This window comes from Pseudochaenichthys georgianus, chromosome 4, assembly GCF_902827115.2.
Source record: "Pseudochaenichthys georgianus chromosome 4, fPseGeo1.2, whole genome shotgun sequence".
Lineage (NCBI taxonomy): Eukaryota > Metazoa > Chordata > Actinopteri > Perciformes > Channichthyidae > Pseudochaenichthys > Pseudochaenichthys georgianus.
The window spans coordinates 15,862,143-15,881,840 of record NC_047506.1 but is presented as its reverse complement, the minus strand read 5'-3'; the positions used below and the strand labels follow the sequence as shown (position 1 = coordinate 15,881,840).

General features: G+C 43.8%; 1 protein-coding gene across 5 annotated transcripts in view; it reads right to left on the bottom strand.

Moving 5' to 3' along the window:
* LOC117445776 (lisH domain-containing protein ARMC9) overlaps positions 1–19,698 on the bottom strand; it is a 40,978-nt gene that overhangs the window by 3,855 nt on the left and 17,425 nt on the right. For 4 of the 5 annotated variants that reach the window (XM_034081638.2, XM_034081640.2, XM_034081639.2 and 1 more), the window contains 8 exons: positions 17,471–17,547; positions 16,684–16,758; positions 7,249–7,339; positions 6,894–6,946; positions 5,693–5,791; positions 4,509–4,624; positions 3,631–3,728; positions 3,002–3,107 (listed from right to left, as the gene is read on the bottom strand). In XM_034081638.2, coding sequence (XP_033937529.1) covers positions 3,002–3,107; positions 3,631–3,728; positions 4,509–4,624; positions 5,693–5,791; positions 6,894–6,946; positions 7,249–7,339; positions 16,684–16,758; positions 17,471–17,547 — 715 coding nt within the window. Of the gene's footprint in view, positions 1–3,001; positions 3,108–3,630; positions 3,729–4,504; positions 4,625–5,692; positions 5,792–6,893; positions 6,947–7,248; positions 7,340–16,683; positions 16,759–17,470; positions 17,548–19,698 lie in introns of those variants that run through there. The other variant, XM_034081642.1, reaches the window with a different exon arrangement.

Genomic DNA, 19,698 nt, shown 5'->3' with positions numbered 1-19,698 from the left:
AGAGTAAGGCTACATTGACCAATCTATACAAAAACTCCTTTATTGATGTTCTTTAGTTCCTCTACTCTTATTGCTTACGGTTAGAAGGATCATTTTCTATCTGATGAGCTTCTCAGTAGCTGTGAGACACAACACCCATGAACAAATCTCATTTCACAGAAGGTTTCATAGCACAGATATCACAGCTTTACTGTGTGCAACATCAACCTCACACAAGCCTCTTGCCCTTGATAGCATCCCTTCACTCGTTTCAGTCAATAGCTGGCATGCCAGACTATTGTATTGATACTTCAGAGATAGCAAATAGGGACAGCTAGTCTGTGTGCAGTTCATAGTTATGCAAATGACTAGGGATGTAGCGATATATATCGAATATCGCGTAAATAAATGTCTCGATACTGTCGTGAGACTGACAACATTTTATTTTTAAACCTTTATTTAACCAGGTGGTCCCATTGAGATCATCGATCTCTTTTTCAAGGGAGACCTGTCCAACATGGCAGCAAGTAGGTTACAACATCAACATAAAACAACAGATAACACAAAAGGACATCGTATTTACAGGGCTACATGTACATACCTAGAGACATTGACAAGTACCAACAGTATATTTATATCTCGCCCTGTCAATAAGCCTCACCTTCTTGGCAAAAACGGTATTGTTTTTGAAGTGGTGGAGAGACAATGCACAGTTTGACCCACTGCTGTCACCCATGGCCAAAGCATATCTCTCTGTCCCAGCAACATCAGTACCAAGCGAGAGAGTTTTTTCCACAGCAGGGGATATTGTAAACGCCCAAACATCCCAGCTTCTAGCTGGAAATGTGGACATGCTCATATTCCTAAAAGATAACCTTGATGATGCTGAGTGAGTGAGTGAGTTAGAGAGTTAGAGAGTTAGAGTTGAGTTACTTGAAAAACTAAAGTGAAACTTGATTTATTCTATTGCAGGGTCTGATTATTATATTTTTGGCACTTTAAAATACTACTATCCTACTAAAATGCTGTACAAATCAGATTTATTATTTAAGAAAGAAAAATGTTTCAAGTAAAAATAAATATGTTTTCAAAATAAATGTTTAAAAAAAAAAAAATTCAAATTAAATTTGTTCCCCTTTATTTTTCAATATCGCGATACATATCATACCGTGGACTTGTTATCGCGATATTATCGTACCGTGAGTTTTTGGTATCGTTACATCACTACAAATGACACAATATTTAGCATGGGCTTCTAATGAAAAGCAAGCATTGGAAAAAGGCCCCAATGGTTCACTAAAACCACAAAGAATACTTGTGGTCATGCCTGTGTGAGTCTGAGAAACAGGATCATATTGGATAAATGACTCTTCTGCCTCCAGTCTCACAAAGGCCCACACTTATGTCCTTATCTGACAGGAGCCACATGACCTACATCCTGAGAGCAATCCCATACAATAATAGATGGATGGGTTACAGCTTCATTCTTCTTCCTGCTCACAGTAGTCACATTGGCTCCATCATCCCTGATATCATCTGGTAAAACTGAATGTTGCAAAAGGAAGTAAAGGGCTCTAATAGGGTCTATAAAATCTCTCGTTCCTGTGGAGCAGGGAACTGACATTTGCATACATGTTTTATAAACTGCAAAACATTTGCACAAATAACAACTAAGTCAGCAACAGAGTGTCAGTCCTCTATTTTGATGTCCGGAACATAAAAGCCTTCCTGGCCCTTCCATTGATAGAGGTTGAATCGAATGAGTTGAATGAGTTTGGAACAGAGCTTTTCCAGTAAACAAAACAAAAAAGGGTATTCATTAACCTATCAACAAACGCAAACATCTACTTTTGATATTTGCCAAATTGCTGTGTTGCTAAGATTCTTTTCACCAGAATATCAAAGACTTGCCTTGAAATTGGGGTGAAATGAGGCCATTTAAGTCTGTTTTGTAGGAGTGTTTTACGTTTATTGGGAGGATGGGGTGATGGGGGGGGCGGGATAACTGAAGCGGAATCCTTGCTCTTGGCGGGATTCAGGAGTCAAGTTCCTTAGGGATTTGAAGGAGAGGAGAAGCAGGGGAGCTTTGATTGAATGGCTCTCTTTGTGGGAAGTCCTCGTTCAAACGCATGTCACAGTCTCACAGAGCAGCTTGGCAACGCCGAGTCACCGAACACTCCTGCCAACTCTCTCCGCTACGCACAAATACGCTGACACACATCTCAGAGTTTCACATGAACCTCAGCTGACTTGCACAGTTGTTTATTATCTGAATATATTAGTCAAATAATTGTAAATAAGAATTTGTGTATTGGTAGTTGCGAACAAACAACTGATCATAAAGCACACAATCTGAAGGCTTCTCATTTAAATACTGCAGTTTTATTGTGTTATTGTTGTGTGTTCATTCTCTTCCAGTGCTTCGTTTGGAGTCAGAAGGAAGGTATTATAAACCAGCACGTTTTTTGCTTAATTTGTGTTCTTTAAATTGTGTTGTTTGTTATTCTTTTGTGTGCTCCTTTTAATGGCAATAGGGACCCATATAATGTATGATGGCGCCGGTGATGATGGATGCCGTGTCTTTTGTTCCTCTCCAACTCTGCCTTTTTTCCCGCTTTATTTCAGTGTTTGTTTACTTTTCGTTGTGTGCTTTTAACTTTTACCGCAACATGCGAGCCAACCACACCAATTATTTGTATATAGACTATTCTGCACTATTTCTAGTATATTCTATTTTATTTACTTGTACTATTTCATCTGTTTTATTGTGTTGCACTGTTGGAGGAGCCTGCGACCTAAGATGTTCGTTGTCATAACTACACTGTAGCTATGTACGAATAACAATAAAAGCCTTGAATCCGTAAATATATACTTTTTCTTTTTGGAAAAACCTTGAGTGGTGGTGAGCAGCTCTGAAGGACAATTTATAATGATGTCCTCTAGGTTCTGTGGTTAATGGAGGGCTATTTTACAACATATGTTAAGGACAAATGTCATCAGTTACAGTTGTGTGTGTGTTTACCTGGCAGAGTGTCCATTGTGTTCCTCCTGGGAATGTGCTTTTCTGGCTTGCCCTTCATATGGCTCGTCCAACTCTGACTCCTGGGACAGCCGGCCGCACTCCGAGTCTGAGTGTGTTTTTGTGACGGGAGGCGGGAGTTAGAATCTACTGTAGGTATCTGGCATTCAACTTCAAATTCAAAACCTAAATCAAACCAATGCAACAGTACTGCTACACATGTATTGTTACTGTGGAACTAATGAGCATACACTGATGCCCCGCTGACGTTAGTTTCATGGAAAGTCAAAATAGGTCATGAGCCATTTGGTGGCCATTCTGCTGAGTCTTTATTTCTTGTGCTTTGTGAGGAAGTCACAGAAGTGTCCTTGCCGAGTGGACACTGGGCATCACATCAAACAAATCTACACAAACAAAATAAAGTGCAGCCGGTGGAAGGGACATTTAATTATTACACAAATATCCAGTTGATGTATAATAATCTGACCGCAAACATCTGATGAAAAGCCACAGAATTCTGAGATTGTCAAAGTAGTCATTTTCAACTTGTTGTGTATAGACTCTTCCTGCTTTTAAATCTATTGTTAAATAATATTTGAGAAACATTTGGATGGAAAATGACACTCACTCACCGATACTGTGACGCAGGGAGTCAGCAGTGCTGGGGCGACTGCCCGAGCGTGTGGGGGGGAGGGAGTTGTATCGAGAAGGAGGCAGACTTCCTTCCTCGCTTTAAAGAAGAGCCATCAGAGTGAATATATCAGTGTAGTTTTCTTGATCTCAAATCTTTTAACCTTAATCTTAACAGTTCAACACCTTAATCTTAACAGTTTTTCTACACATAGTTGTACAACACTCTTAACAAACCAAGATAAACAATGCCATTAGTACTATCAGTTACTTGAGTGAGTTGATGCTCCCTTATCTCTGGGGCCAGCTCATGTGTAGTACACTGATCCCTCATACCGTCATATCTATTACTCTAAAATAACACTCTCCATTATCTCTAATGTCTGTCTTACAGTTGTTATTGACTTGATATGCCTTTCAGTACAAAGCGGCTACAGTTCCAGTTTCCTCTTGCTCACTCGTTTAAAGTATATGAACAATGCAGCCTTGCTTTGCTACGATTAAGGGCAAATTGTGTTTGAATGCATTCCTGCTTTGACCTACTGCACTGCTTTCAAAAGGTCTTCATTATCCGTGTGGTTGAGAAAGTGGGCAGCCGTTATTGTCAAAATGAATACAAAGTCAGATTGTGGGCTATGTAAATGTGTCCAATATAAATTGAAAGAGGACATACATAGCATTACTTTATCTCAATATAGTATTCTGTGGTTTTTTGCAAATCATTAGGAAGCGACTGCCCACCCTGGAGCAAGAGACCCAACCTTATCCTGCTCACTACGTGTCACCATGACAGTCACAGACACCATCAATTAGCATGTCAGCTTTAGAATGAACTGCAATTAGGACTGTCTGACATTGTCTGTGTTTTCATTTCACTTACATTGCATTGACGTTACGATGAGAGCTCGGGGTGACTGGCCGTTGCAGGGGTTCATCACCACTTGCTGGCAGCACAGGGGTCGACTTCCTCTTCACTTTCGCCATGTTGGTCATGATCTACACACACACACACACACACACACACACACACACACACACACACACACACACACACACACACACACACACACACACACACACACACACACACACACACACACACACACACACACACACACACACACACACACACACACACACACACACACACACACACACACACACACACACACACACACACACACACACACACACACACACACACACACACACACACACACAATATATTATGTAACTATTGTTATATCTCTGTTAATCTGTGAATATATTGCCCTCTTTATATATATAGCAGATAACAGTCTGTAGAGTTGATGTCATGCAGATACATAAACCAGAATGCGTCCAGAGAAACATATTTTTCAAGATTCCAGTTTCAAGACTCAAGGCTTTATTGTCATGTGCACATTAGCTACAGTGTAGATATGGCAATGAAAAACTTCAGTCACAGGCTCCTTCAACAGTGTAACATGAATAGATATAGGACATAAAACAGATAAAACAAAACTCTTGGACAGTCGTTACCATTTAACTCTTTTAAAAAGGTAGTTGCACTGTAATGGGTTATTAGGATAACTACACAATACTGGTCTGACACAGGGACATTGTGAGCCATTGACATTAATGTATAAAAGCAAGTTTACACCTTTTTTGACATCTCGAGGACTTATGAGGGGTCCATGAGGGGTCAGTTGCTTATTCAGGACAAATGAACATGATGATGACACCCACCTTAAAGCTCTTTCAGGGGAGGTGCTGTCTGTGTTTGTAGTTATCAGGTTTTTAGACACTTATATTTGAGACAGCATCCTTAAAAGTGAGGATCCGCTTGTCTCCTTCATTGTTTAATGCGTGCACACAAGGCAGTTAACACTACCAGCACCCCTTATGCTATTGTACCTTTAGCTCTTGCACTAGCTGGAAGCTCCAAAGTTAATTCATAACCTTCAGCTGGCTTTTCAAATTAATTAAGACACTAGCGGAGTAATTGTGAGTAGTTTAGGTGTCTGCTAATCTAACAGCATGTTGTTGAGGAGTGTAGTGAGTGTGTGTGTGTTTTGCTCTTACTCCGAGGTACTCAGTGGTGAGCAGACTCTCTCCAGACAGTTCCCTTGGCTGTGGCTGGAGAACTTCCTCTATTTCAAGTTCTGTCTCCATTAGATCTTCCTGTCACAACACAATAACAGCATGCAGTGTCAGTAATGTGGATTTTGTAACAATCAGCATTCAATGAATTTATGAACAGCTGACATCATCACCTCAATTGGTTCAAGGTTCTTTATTGTCAAACTAACATAGCTACAGAGTAATTATGTCGTTGAAAATCTTAGGTCACAGGCTTCTCCAACAATGCAACACAATAATACAGATAAGCAGACAATATTAAAACAATATTAAAGTAGATTATATAGTAGTACAGGGTAGTGGTGGTCTAATGGATAAGTGCGGTGGGCTGAAGATCGGAAGGTTGTGAGTTCAAATCCCGCGTGGATCACCACCACTAGTGTGCCCTTGAGTAAGGCGCTTAGCCCATAGTTACTCCAGGGAGAATGTCCCTGTAATTGGTCATTGCAAGTCGCTTTGGATAAAAGCGTCAGCTAAATGAAATGTAAAAATGTAATATAGTTTGTATACAAGTTCCTCGGCCTCATTTACCTCTATTATATATATATATATCAAATGTACAGGTTTATAGAAGTGTCACGATTCCTCCGGCTAAGGTTAGTTTGGTGGGGTTGACTATACTTTTTTTTATGTACTTTTTGCAATAACATTTATTCGAGTCTACAAGCTAGGTTGAAAACGAATACAGTGCTTGGCACCAAGTCACACGGCACCAACAAGAGACCAGTGTTGTCTACATTTGTCGGACTCACTCACACAAGTGGGGAACATACAGTATATCAGTTTAACCTTATAGCCATGGTAAATAGATAGCAGCAACAGAAACACCTCATCTGAGATCAGAGGCAATGGAATAAGGGCAACACTTACGACCACATGCCTTATCTCGATAACCCACTTTCCCACATAATCCAATCTACCAAGATCATCACCCCCCCCCCCCCTAAACACACATGACATCCAATATCTGTGTCACGCTGAGATTGCTTTCTACAGGTGTGGGAAAGGTGTCAAATATGAGGTGTTCATTCCGGTCGTGCTTCTTCTCATCTCCATTTTTTAAATCTGTTTTTGTTAATACATTCATATAGTTGGGAAATCATTCGTAGTTGGGTATGTCTCATGGGCTTAGAGGAGGACTTACATCATTGTCGTCCTCTTCTTCTTCATCATCTGATTCTGGCCCCTCATCATCAGCTGGTTGGAATAAAGCCAAAAACACCAGCATTTAACTTAATCAGTAAATGTGCCTATGGAGGCATAGATAGACCCAATCATAACAAATACAAACTAGGGATTTTGATTTAAGCAATTTATCAACTATTCAAAAAATAGATACTTGCTATTCACATTATAAAACACTACCATTTCGAAAACACACAAAATGTCCTGCTATCTAACCAACATTTTACATTACATTGTTGGGTATTTTATCCTTGAATATAAATACCATTCGTAGTAGAGTACATCATTACAACAGTAAACATGACTTCACTAACCTGAGTTTAGCTGTTTAAGGATGAACTTAATCTGTCTGTTGAGGTCTGGGTTCTCCTCTTTGCTGTAGCAGCGGAGGATCTCCTCCACACTCTGCACAGGGGAGGGAAACACAAAACGCACTGGTGTTAGTATATCACTTTATACCTGAAAGACAAAAACAAGGGCTATATTTCTAGTACCGATAGAATCAATAGCAGCGACTTTACTAGCAGTAAGCAGTGTAATAACAACTGGCTGGACGTCAAAAGTGCTGAAGTGGAATATAACATTTTGTAATTGTGTTACTTACAGGGTTCATACACTTTTTCACCAATGATTTTCAATGACCTTTACCTAATTTTCCATGACCAAAAAAATGACTCTTTCTCAGCGGTACCACTGAAAATGGTTTATTTTAACATGGAGCAGGAAAATAAGGTCTGCATATGAAACATGTTGTGCCCATCTAAAACAAATCAAATAGTAGGCTTACTAGCTTCTACAGCAGGGGTAGGCAAGTAAGCTTGGCCTTGGGCCAATTTTTTGCTGAGCCACAAGATGGCGGGCGAGAACATAATCAAAGCCTAATTTAAGTAATTGATTTTGGTAAGAGGGCGCAGCGCCCCTGTTCAGAAAAAACTCTGATATCGCTGATAACCCTCCCCATCAACACTCTGATGCACAGTCAGATCCGCTGATTGGTTCACTGATGATATAGACGCCCAATCCAGAGCCTCTGGCTAGACCCGCCCAAAGGGAGGCTCGTCCTCTCTAGCCCCATTTCAGTCCCAAAGCCAGGGCGATTATCTGTATTTTAACAGACTTATCTTTTAAATTGAGGTGTATTTATTGTTCTCTTCAAAGTAAATTTTTCTCTGAAATTTTAGGGAGGATGGTCCTCCCTTTCCTCAATGGACGAGCCTCCACTGAGTAAAGTAGAGTTATTAACTAGGTAGCAGTGTTATTTAACACTTTTATTCTGATATTGTCAAGTTCTCTGGGTTTTTGGCATTTATTTGAGTGTTTGCCCACATTTGAGAGGCTTGAGGGGCAACAGAGGATGCATGGAGAACTCGAATCCTTTTTCCTTTTCTTTATTTCAACTTTTCAAGGACACATTAGGATTCTTTCAGGTTGAAAACCTTTAAAAAGATATCAAAGGACATAATAAATCAATTACAGCAGTTTTGCTTTGCAATTTAATATAGGCTATTATAACCTAAATTAATCAGTAACCAAGTATTTTACTCAAACTCAATGTATTTAATAGTTAAATAAGTACTTTAATTGACCTGGTTCCCCACAACCACACATTTGCCATATGTGACCCGCTCTATCGAAATCAGTCGGAAGTCGCAACGGCTCATTTCAAAATAAACGTGGATTTGCGTAAAAAACTATAGGTTACTTACGTAACCCCAGTCCTCAGAGTAACATGAAGTGAGATGTCTCACTATGGGATGCGCCTCATCGCGGAGCAAACAGAAGCATCAATCTCATTACGCCAATCCTGATTGGCTGGTGATCTTGACGTCAGCGTCAGGGGAAATCACCCCCTATAAGTAGCTTGCGCCACAACGCATGCGTCATTCAAAATAAGCACCTCTTCTCGCTTCACCATAGCAAGGAGGGCCGTCTGGTGAGACATCTCACTTCATGTTACTCTGAGATCTGGGGTTACGTAAGTAACCTATAGTTCTCATTCATAACACTCCGTTCGATGTCTCACTATGGGATATTGTAGCTCCCGTATTGCCAGACGAGCTTATCTCGAAAATCACCGATCAACCAGAATTTAACAGGTAGAGTCCTGACTCAACAAGGTGCCCAGCACTGCTCGGGCCACGCTTGGAGCGGAGACGTCTAGCCTGTAATAGCGGACAAAAGTGATGTCTTGGATGGAAACAGCCTTGAACAAAGCCCAGGATGTAGCCAGGCCCCGAGTCGAGTGAGCCCGCAGACCCGAAGGTGCTTGCAAATTCTGACTCGTATAGGCCAAAGCAATTGCCTCCACAATCCAGTGTGAGAGCCGTTGCTTAGTAACAGGCTTGCCCTTGTGAGGGTTAGCCCAGGACACGAAGAGTTGGTCATTAAGACGAAGCTCCTTTGATCTGTCCATATATGTGTGTAAAGCCCGGACTGGACACAACAGATCCTGCTGCTGCTCCCCGGAGGAAACCAGCGGCGGAGGAAATGCCTCAATGTCAATTGGGGTACACGAACCAACCACCTTTGGTGTAAACGCAGGGTTGGGCTTCAACAACACTCTCGTTTGCCCTGGGGCAAACTGAGTGCATGAGGGATGTACAGACAGTGCATGAATATCGCTGACCCGCTTGGCGGATGCCAGGGCTAGTAACAGCACTGTCTTGAGTGACAGATGTTTCATGTCAGCTCCTTCCAGGGGTTCAAATGGGATCATTCTGAACCCATTCAAAACTACTGCCAGGTCCCATAAGGGCACCAGCGACCTGGAGACAGGGAGGAGCCTGCAAGTTCCCTTCATAAAACGGCAAACCAAAGGGTGTTGGCTAGCCGTCTTACCCTCAAAGCCCACATGGCATGCAGCAATAGCAGCCAGGTACACCTTGATCGTGGAGAAAGCTCTGTGTTTATCGATCAAGTCTTGTAGAAATGATAAAATCACCCCGACAGGACATTGAAAAGAGATGTGTCCTTCTTGAAGGCACCACTCCTCAAACACCCTCCACTTACAGTCGTAAAGAGACCTGGTGGAGGAAGCTCTCGCACTCTGAATAGTGTTTATCACCTTCTGAGGAAGTCCCACTGTATTCAGATTGTACCACTCACGGGTCAGGCCCATAGTGCCCCGTGCTCTGGGCGTGGGACAATCTGCCTGAGACAATCTGTCCCTGCGTGGTGGGGGCTGCCATGGCTGCCCGCACAACAGCTGATATATATATATATATATATCTCCGCCAGCTAGTACGTTGCGGGCTAGGGCAGAAACATCAGAGTAAGTGTGTGGCGTTGCTCCTTCACTCTGGCCAGAGTTGGGGGTAACAGAGCCAGGGGTGGGAACGCGTACAGAGGACCCGGAGGTCAATCGTGTACGAGTGCGTTCCCGCCTAACAGTGCGTTTAAATCGTGCATTAAAGAGAACAGCTGTCATTGAGCATTTTTTCTTTATGCGAACAGATTTAACGCGGCTCCGCCGTAACGCACCCACAGCGGACTCACGATCCTTGGATGCGGAGTCCAGTCTGCATAGAGTGGTGCACCTCTGGACAGTAGTTCTGTCCCGAGGTGCATCACTCCCGGTACCTGTGTCGCTCTCAGAGAGAGGAGACGTCTGCCGCTCCAAGGGATCAGTTTGTGTGCCAGTGTGTGTAACTGGAGACAACGCAACCTCCCTTGGCGGTTCATACACAATATCGTGTTGTCTGTCCTCACGAGGACATGGTGTCCTCTGAGAGAAGGCAGGAAGCGTTTTAGGGTGGGGAACACCGCTAAAAGCTCCGGGTAATTTACGTGCGCCCACTGGAGGTCTCTGCTTTAGAGACCTCTCACCGGACGACCTTCGTAAATACCCTATCAGCCTGTCTGACATGGTCCGTGGTGACCACCTTCCGTGAAAGGACAGCACCCGTAGGCGCGTCCCGCACTAGAAAAGTCGGGTGTAGTGCCACTACGCATTACATAATAACCAATACTCTCCGCACGCCGTGGCACACGGGGTTTAGTTTTATTATGAGACCCATGTTGAGCGGGTGCTTTACGAGGACATTTGTCTGCGTAATCTGACTCTGCTCGGCAGGCATTATAGATAAAACCCTTCTTTCTAGGAGAGAGAGATCCTCTCTCTCCAAAATATGGGTTGACTCTCTCTGGGCTTGTGAAAACAGATAAAGTGTAACTGTTTTGAGAAGCCCAGGCAGATATTGTGAGTATCTCCTGCTGTATGCTCCTTAGAGCCAGCTGAGATGTCACGCTTACGGCTCCAGCCGGCACTGCGCATGCGCGTGACGGTGGTGCCCTTACAGCTCCAGCCGGCACTGCGCATGCGTGTGACGGTGGTGCCTTCACAGCCCCAGCCGGCACTGCGCATGCGCGTGACGGTGGTGCCTTCACGACCCCAGCCGGCACTGCGCATGCGCGTGACGGTGGTGCCCTTAAAGCCCCAGCCGGCACTGCGCGTGGCGGTGGTGCCTTTACAGACCCGCCAATAATCCGCCTTTTGAGAGATGCCGTGGCTGCTCTCAGAAGGGGAACAATTGACAGGCTGTTTATTGGCTTCATTGATTTTCTTTTCATTTTTTTGAGCTGCGCCCTCGGCCTGAAGCCTGGATGCGTTAGCAGCAAATGTTTTATGACAGAGGAATCAATCAATGTGTGACATGTGTTTGTACGGACTTGAGGATGGTGTTTAGGCATCTCTCGAGGCGGCGTGAACACATTCACGGACGGGAGAAGGAGGGGCTGTCACGCCGCTCGCTTTTTCTTCCTCGACTGCTGGCCGAAATTCTGGGTTGGCTGAGCCTGAGCTGCAGCCGGAACCGGAGATTTTCTCGGCCAACTTGCCCTTGTCCGGTGCTTTAAACCGAGCAGAGTTCGAGACAGCTTGGGTGAAGGACTGCTGCTGCGAAGGCAGCGGCTGGACCCTTCCAAATGTCCGTGACCGCTGCCATCTCGTCCAGAGTGGTTGCTCCCAGGCTACTCGACAGGTCCTCGCAGAGCTCCGCTTGGTAGGCGGTTAGCAGCGAGGACACGTTCAGGGCCCTGGCGGACAGCGCTGCCGCTTTGTAGGACTTTTCAGTCATTGTAGACTGAAAGCGGTCCGCCTTTGCTGGCAGCGTGGGGTTCCTGCTCGGTTCCATGGGCGGTATGCGGAGCAGGCCGAGCCTCTCCATTCCATCGCAGTCCAGAGAGGAGGCACCCTGGATTGGGACCTTGTTGCTGAAGGGCCGGTCTCTCCACGAGACCGACATTTCATCCAACATTTCTGGAAAAACCGGGAGGAGTTGCCTCCCTTTGCCCGCTGTTTGGGGAAGATGCTTCCCCTCGTAGCGGGACCTGGAGGTCTCCTTGGCCATTTCAGGCCACGGAACATTGAGTCTGACCGTAGCGCGTTTGCACACGGCCTGCAGGTCCATGCTCAGACCGGGCGAAGCTGGTGTGCTGTCGCCCGGGAGAGTAGCCCTCGCTGATGACATGAAGGTGTCCTCTTCTTGTTCATCTGACTCGGACAGGAGGAACGCCAGGGCGTCCTCCTCATCGTCCTCCTCATAATCCAACTCGAGGACATCCTCCGCGGGTGAGACCATGGTGAGGTCTAACCGGGAGCCCCAGCTTGGTAAAGCGCGGGAATCCGTTCCCGCGTGTCTTGTCGTTACCGGGTCCCGGCCTGCCAGGGCGCGGGATTCCGGTTCTGAGGCCATCGCTGATAATGAGCCCCAGACCGACATGGAGAGGGGTTCGCTCTCTGTGGCGGACGCCCCCGTGTCTTGACTGCCGGCCGGCGGGTCCATGGACATGGGGGGGGTCCTGTTCCGACAGGCTAGCTTGTCTCGCTAGCCGTCGGCGGAGGCTCTTGACTGTGAAGCCGACACAATGTCCGCATGAGCCGGGGTTGTCGATAGCGCCTCGGGCGTGTTCCAGCCCGAGGCAGGACGAACAGACCTGGTGTGTGTCTGTGCCCGAGATCTTCAACCCGCAGCCGCAGAGTCGAGCCACCGAGTCCCTGACTCCTGTGTGAGGGGGAGGGGCGTCCATCCTTGTCGCCTAGTGGCGTGGAGAGGGCCCGCTCTCGACAGGTGGGACGGGAAAAAAGGTATTACCACCTTGTCCTTAATCCGGAGAAAAAGGACGGTGTGGGTCTTTTATTCCAGGAGAATACTGATTGGTGTGGCAGTATGCTCCTTTTTTAATCCTTTTCCCCTCCGTGGGGAAGAGAAAAGAAAAACTTCCTCGCTACCGTGGTGTCGGTAGAGAGGGAGCGAGCTAGCAACAGGTGTGTTGCTATCTTGAAAAAATCGGACCTACCTTACTTTCTCGTAGAGAAGGGCAAGGTCGATTTTTAAGTACTAATGGCGTTAGTACTACCGTCTTCCTGCAAAGCAGAAGGAGTAGCCGGCTAGCGCCCGTCGACCGAAATGGTATTTTGGGTTCAGTCTGTGGACAGTGAAGCTTGCCCGGCTACAGTGAGATGTGCTCTGAAGCGAGAAGAGGTGTTTGAATGACGCATGCGTTGTGGCGCAAGCTACTTATAGGGGGTGATTTCCCCTGATGCTGACGTCAAGATCACCAGCCAATCAGGATTGGCGTAATGAGATTGATGCTTCTGTTTGCTCCGCGATGAGGCGCATCCCATAGTGAGACATCGAACGGAGTGTTATGAATGAGAACTAGTTTTTCAGGGTTCGGGTGTTGTGTTTGATTTTAAATAAACAAAGTCTTGGCTTTCAGAATATGGAACTTTTATTTCCAAAATCACACGATAAATACATCTTTGAAGCTTGTAAAGGGAAGATGACAGCTCTCCCTCGCCACTCTGCCGCTTCCCCTCCCTCCGCTGACATTATGAATGTAAGCGGATATGTCGGGACAGAATTTATTTTACCGGACACATTTGAAACTTAATGGTCATGTTTCAATAATAATAATAAGAATATGGGCTCAGAACAGTCTCATAATACACACATGCGCACAGAAGGATTCACACTTGTATTTCATGATCCGCAAAAGGATTCAAACTTGTATTTCCGGATCCACACTTGTGTTTTTCAATGCACACACAAATGTATTCCGTTTCATATTCATGTAAATAAAATCCAAATACAGAAAAAAGTTTTACATGTGTATTTTTGATCCTCACATATTTGTTTTCCGTTTAAATCCTCTGAACCTGCAAACACAAACAGCTTCCTGTGCACGGATCGCTGTGCATTCGTGTGTGGGTTTTTTGAGACTCCCCTGACGGTCAGCCGATTCGTACTTGTAATTATTTCTATCTATAGCCAATCAGATGTCTCCTCAATTCTAAGCCAATCACATGAGCGCGCCCCCACGAGGGTAGATTTCTTGCGTTGATGACGTAGTGCTTCATGTCATGTACGCATTTTGCGCAGTCCGGAGCTCACAGGTCCATGGAGCCTAATCTCAGGACACCTCCACTCTCAGTACAGCGCCACTTTCCGAACAGGAAATGCACGAAAATACAAGCCTTTATATTATTAAGGCACCGCGCCACTTCCCGAACCATTGATGAATGCTTGTGTGCACAAAAACATCAGGCAAAACCGTTTTAAATGTGTGTTTCCTGTATGGCGAATACAGCTGCTTTATTTATGTCTGTATGAAGTTGTTGTGAGTGTGGAGGGAGCAGCTACAGGTTAGCTTAGCCTAATCGATCAGTGCACTACGAAGCCAGTGATAGTGAATCCTTCTGTGTGCATGTGTGTATTATGAGACTGTTCTGAGCCCATAGACATAGGGAGATTCTTGGACTGTTAACGGGGGGAGCCCCGCTGGTCATTATCGGCCGATATTCACTCTTAATAGTTTGATCGGTGCTCTCTATAGAGGCCGATCAGGAGAGCTGGATCTGATCGATATGGACATAAACGCGAGTGAAGTATAACCGGACGCGAGAGAGAGATCAGATCAGCTGCTGAGTCTGATGGAGACACGCTGCTCTGCATGAGCCTGATGCTCCTCCCTCTGTTTAGCGAGCTGACCGGACTGCGCAAAATGCGTATATGAAGTAATCTTACCCTCGTGGGGGCGCGCTCGTGTGATTGGTTTAGAATGAAGGAGACATCTGATTGGCTATAGATAGAAAACATTACAAGTACGAATCGGCTGACCGTCAGGGGAGTCTCAAAAAACCCACACACAAATGCAAAGCGATCCGTGCACAGAACGCTGTTTGTGTTTGCAGGTGCAGCGGTTTTAAACGGAAAATAAATATGCGAGGATCAAAAATACACATGTAAAACTTGTTTCTGTATTTGGATTTTATTTACATGTATATGAAACGGAACACATTTGTGTGTGCATTGAAAAACACAAGTGTGGATCCGGAAATACAAGTTTGAAACCTTTTGCAGATCATGACATACAAGTGTGAATCCTTCTGTGTGCATGTGTTTATTATGAGACTGTTCTGAGCCCATATAAGAATGGTGTAGCAAAGTTTCCATTAGCAGGTAATCACCGGACTATGACAGGATATGCTGATGTTTAAAACTCAGTTAATGGGAGTCATTTTTATATTGCTTCAGTTTATAATCGTTACAGATCGAAAAGTTCAGATTCATTTTTCAATAAATGATTCCACAAACAACATAATTATTACATTCAAACAAACTACTTGTAGTAGATGAAGTACATTATTCAAAAGTTTACATTAACTTTGGATAATAACACGGGAGAAACGAATCCTCTCTTTTCCCCTCTCCCTCCCTCTCTCTCCTGACAGCCCGTCAGTTTCTCATGCAGCACGCTAAACAGTCGGCGGGGCTTCAGGTGATTATGCAGCAGCTGATCTGATCTCTCTCTCGGGTCCGGTTATACTTCACTCACGTTTATGTCCATATCGATCAGATCCAGCTCTGCTGATCGGCCTTTATAGAGAGCACCGATCAAACTATTAAGAGTGAATATCGGCCGATAATGACCGGCGGCCGATCGATCGGAGCATCCCTAATTATTACCAGACATTTTGACCAGCAGGTTTTTAATTTACCGGGTTTTAATGAATTTTACCAGATAAAAACCGGTGATTACCGGCTAACGGAAACCCTGATGTGCGACTCTCGGTCCTATGTTGTTAAAAACAAAAAAAAAATCTCAAAATAATGTTTTATTTTTGATTCTCAAAATTACGGGCCAAATATTATTGCTGGCGGGCCAAGCCGCCTGTTGCCGACCCATGTTCTACAGCTACTAATTAAAATCTCTCACCAGCAAAATACCTCGACAGTTAAATGCCATTTTACGTTCCATTACTATACGATACAGTATTTATGATCATTATAGTATTACTATTTTGGCGATTAGATAAAATATAAATTATATTTGATGCAACTTCAGTTACATTTCCATGACTTTTCCAGGGCCTGGAATTAGCATTTAGAATTTCCATGACTTTTCCAGGTTTTTAATGACCGTAAGAACCCTGTACTTATGATCACTGATGTTTAGGCATTTGCTTAAATATTAAATTTGCTTGACAGGATGGACCCAGAGCCATACATACTCCCCTGCGACTCCAAATGTCATTGCATAAACATTTTCAACCTGTGTTTGAGACACAGATACAAGCCACCCGCTCACCAGTATCTTTGTACAGAGAGTGAGTCATACGACTGTGAACACCTGTTGTTTCCTGTCCAAACACTGGCTGTGTGGTGACATAAAGAGACAAACGCAGAGCAAAAACACAAACTGCGTCTGTTTCCTCTAAGCAGGTGAAGACATGTGTGCTATCTCACCATCTCTTTGGCTTCCTGTCTCACAGAGGGAATACACAGGATACTGTACAGGGCTCCATTCACATATGGCCGAATCTGGTGGAGCAAATGACACACGCACGTGCGCACACACACACACACACACACACACACACACACACACACACACACACACACACACACACACACACACACACACACACACACACACACACACACACACACACACACACACACACACACACACACACACACACACACACACACACACACACACACACACACACACACACACACACACACACACACACACACACACACACAATACAAGATTATTTTATAGATATAAAAGTATGTCAGTTACAAGACTAAATGAGTTAATGACTTGACGGCCTTTCATAAAATTGAAAGAAGCTTGTGTTGCTTATCTTTTATAGATTTAATTAAAGTAATGGATCATTTCAAGACACTCAAACACTCCGGGAGGCATCATAAATGTAGTTTTAAGGCAAGTCTGCATGTGTCTGTTGGATTACAGATTGAAATTCCAACCGATCAGCTGGTAGTGAAGCTGAATTATACATCTATGTGAACGCTGTGAATTAGTGCTGTGTGTAGTCCTCTGAGGTGTTTTGATTTCAGTTTTAGTCAAGAGCTGGAATTGTTTTTTCCGAGTGTATGCGCATGTGTTTATTTTGTACGTATTACACATCCATGTTGTTTTACCTCTGTGAATGTGTGTGTGAGCATAACAAACATTGGGCATGCAACATCTGTGTGCCAGTGTGGACGAATGTGTGTGTGTCACCTCGTGGTTCTCATGTCCAAGGAGGTCAGTTAGAACCTTGAGCACATGCTTGGCGTTCTCCGCACACTTCCTTTTTCCTGTACAAAGACAGACCACACACACACACACACACACACACACACACACACACACACACACACACACACACACACACACACACACACACACACACACACACACACACACACACACACACACACACACACACACACACACACACACACACACACACACACACACACACACACACACACACACACACACACACACACACACACACACACACACGATTTTCTCCAAATGTTTTTCCATTAGTTTTATCTCTCTGTTTGTAAGATAATACCAGTCCAGCTTTTTCACTTTGGTATAAACAGCAGGCCCCCGGGCAACTGAGACAAAACTGAAGATAGTGAAACTGAAACTGAAGTAGTGAGAAAGAGGGAGAATATATCTGTTGATGGTTTATATATAATATATGTGTATTAAGGGGTGTAACATGAACACAGATACACTACAGATATGGTCTAAGAGGAAATAAGTAAAAACGTGTGTGTTCAGAAGAAGCTGTAAAAACTCAAATGTTGTGTTGAACGAAAACTAAAGAAATATTGTCTTTTACTCTGCCTATAATAAAATCATCCAACAGTTAAACATACATTAGTAAGACATACAAGTTGATTTACAGTGATGACATGTATAGCCGCATGTCATCATTTCAGCGCTGGTTGTCTTGGTGGTGCCCAGCAAACAATGTGGGCTTCGTAAATAATTGGACAGCCTTCTGGGGAAAACCTGGTCTGATTAAGAGAGACGGCATTCACCCTACTTTGAAAGGTGCAGATCTCATTTCGGCAAACATTTCAGGGCTTTGTGGACGTAATCCATGACAAACTGGAGTTGAGACCAGGAGGCAGAGTCGCAGTCTTACACGCTTCTCTGCGCTCTCTCCTAGGCAGTCACCCATAGGAATCCCGAACCCAATAAAATACCCAATATTAGCGGTGTGTGTGTCTGCCCAAGGACAATTTAAGGTAAAACCTAATAGAGGTGTCATACATAATAACCTAATAAAAGTAAATGTAACAACTACTACAGTGCAACAAAACAGGAAGATTAAATGTGGTCTCTTAAACATAAGATCTCTAGCATCTAAAGCAATATTGGTAAATGATTTAATATCAGATTATAATATTGATATATGCTGTCTCACTGAAACTTGGTTAAGACATGAAGAATATGTCAGCATAAATGAGGCCACTCCACCCAGCCATGTCAACACTCATATTGCTCGAGGCACGGGCCGAGGAGGTGGAGTTGCAGCAATCTTTGACTCAAGTTTACTTATCAATATTAAACCAAAATGTAATTATACCTCTTTTGAAAGCCTCGTTTTTAGTCTTACGCATCCGACCTGGAAAACTTTGCAGCCAATCTTATTTGTTACAGTGTATCGTGCACCAGGTCCTTATTCAGAATTCTTATCAGAATTCTCTGAGTTTTTATCAACTTTGGTTCTTAAAACAGACAAAGTAATTATCGTAGGTGACTTTAATATTCATGTTGACGATGATAAAAATAGCCTTACTGTTGCATTTAACTCTATATTAGATTCTGTTGGTTTCTGTCAGAGTGTAAATAAACCAACCCACTGCTATAATCACACTCTCGACCTTGTTCTGACTTATGGTATTGAAATTGAGCAACTATTAGTCGAACCGCATAATCCTGCTTTATCCGACCATTTCTTAGTAACTTTTGAAGTACTGTTACTAGACTACAAAGCATTAGTCAAAAGCTCTTGCAGCAGAAACCTATCTGTTAGTGCTATAGCCACATTTAAGGAAGAGATTCAACCAATACTTAACTCGATAGCATGTCTGCATGTAGGGGAGGAAACTTATACAAAATGTACACCACCCCAAATTGATCATGTTGTTGATAGTGCTATAGATGCGCTGCGAATAAAATTAGATTCTGTTGCTCCTTTGAAAAAGAAGAAAATAAAACAACATAGATTAGCTCCATGGCATAATGCCGAAACCCGCAAAATAAAGCAAAAGTCTAGACAACTTGAAAGGATATGGCGTTCCACTAAACTTGAAGAATCTCGTTTAATTTGGCATATTACTCTCAATGAATATAAGAAAGCACTGCGTAAAGCGAGAGCAGCCTACTACTCTTCATTAATAGATGAGAATAAGAATAATGCAAGATTTCTTTTCAGCACT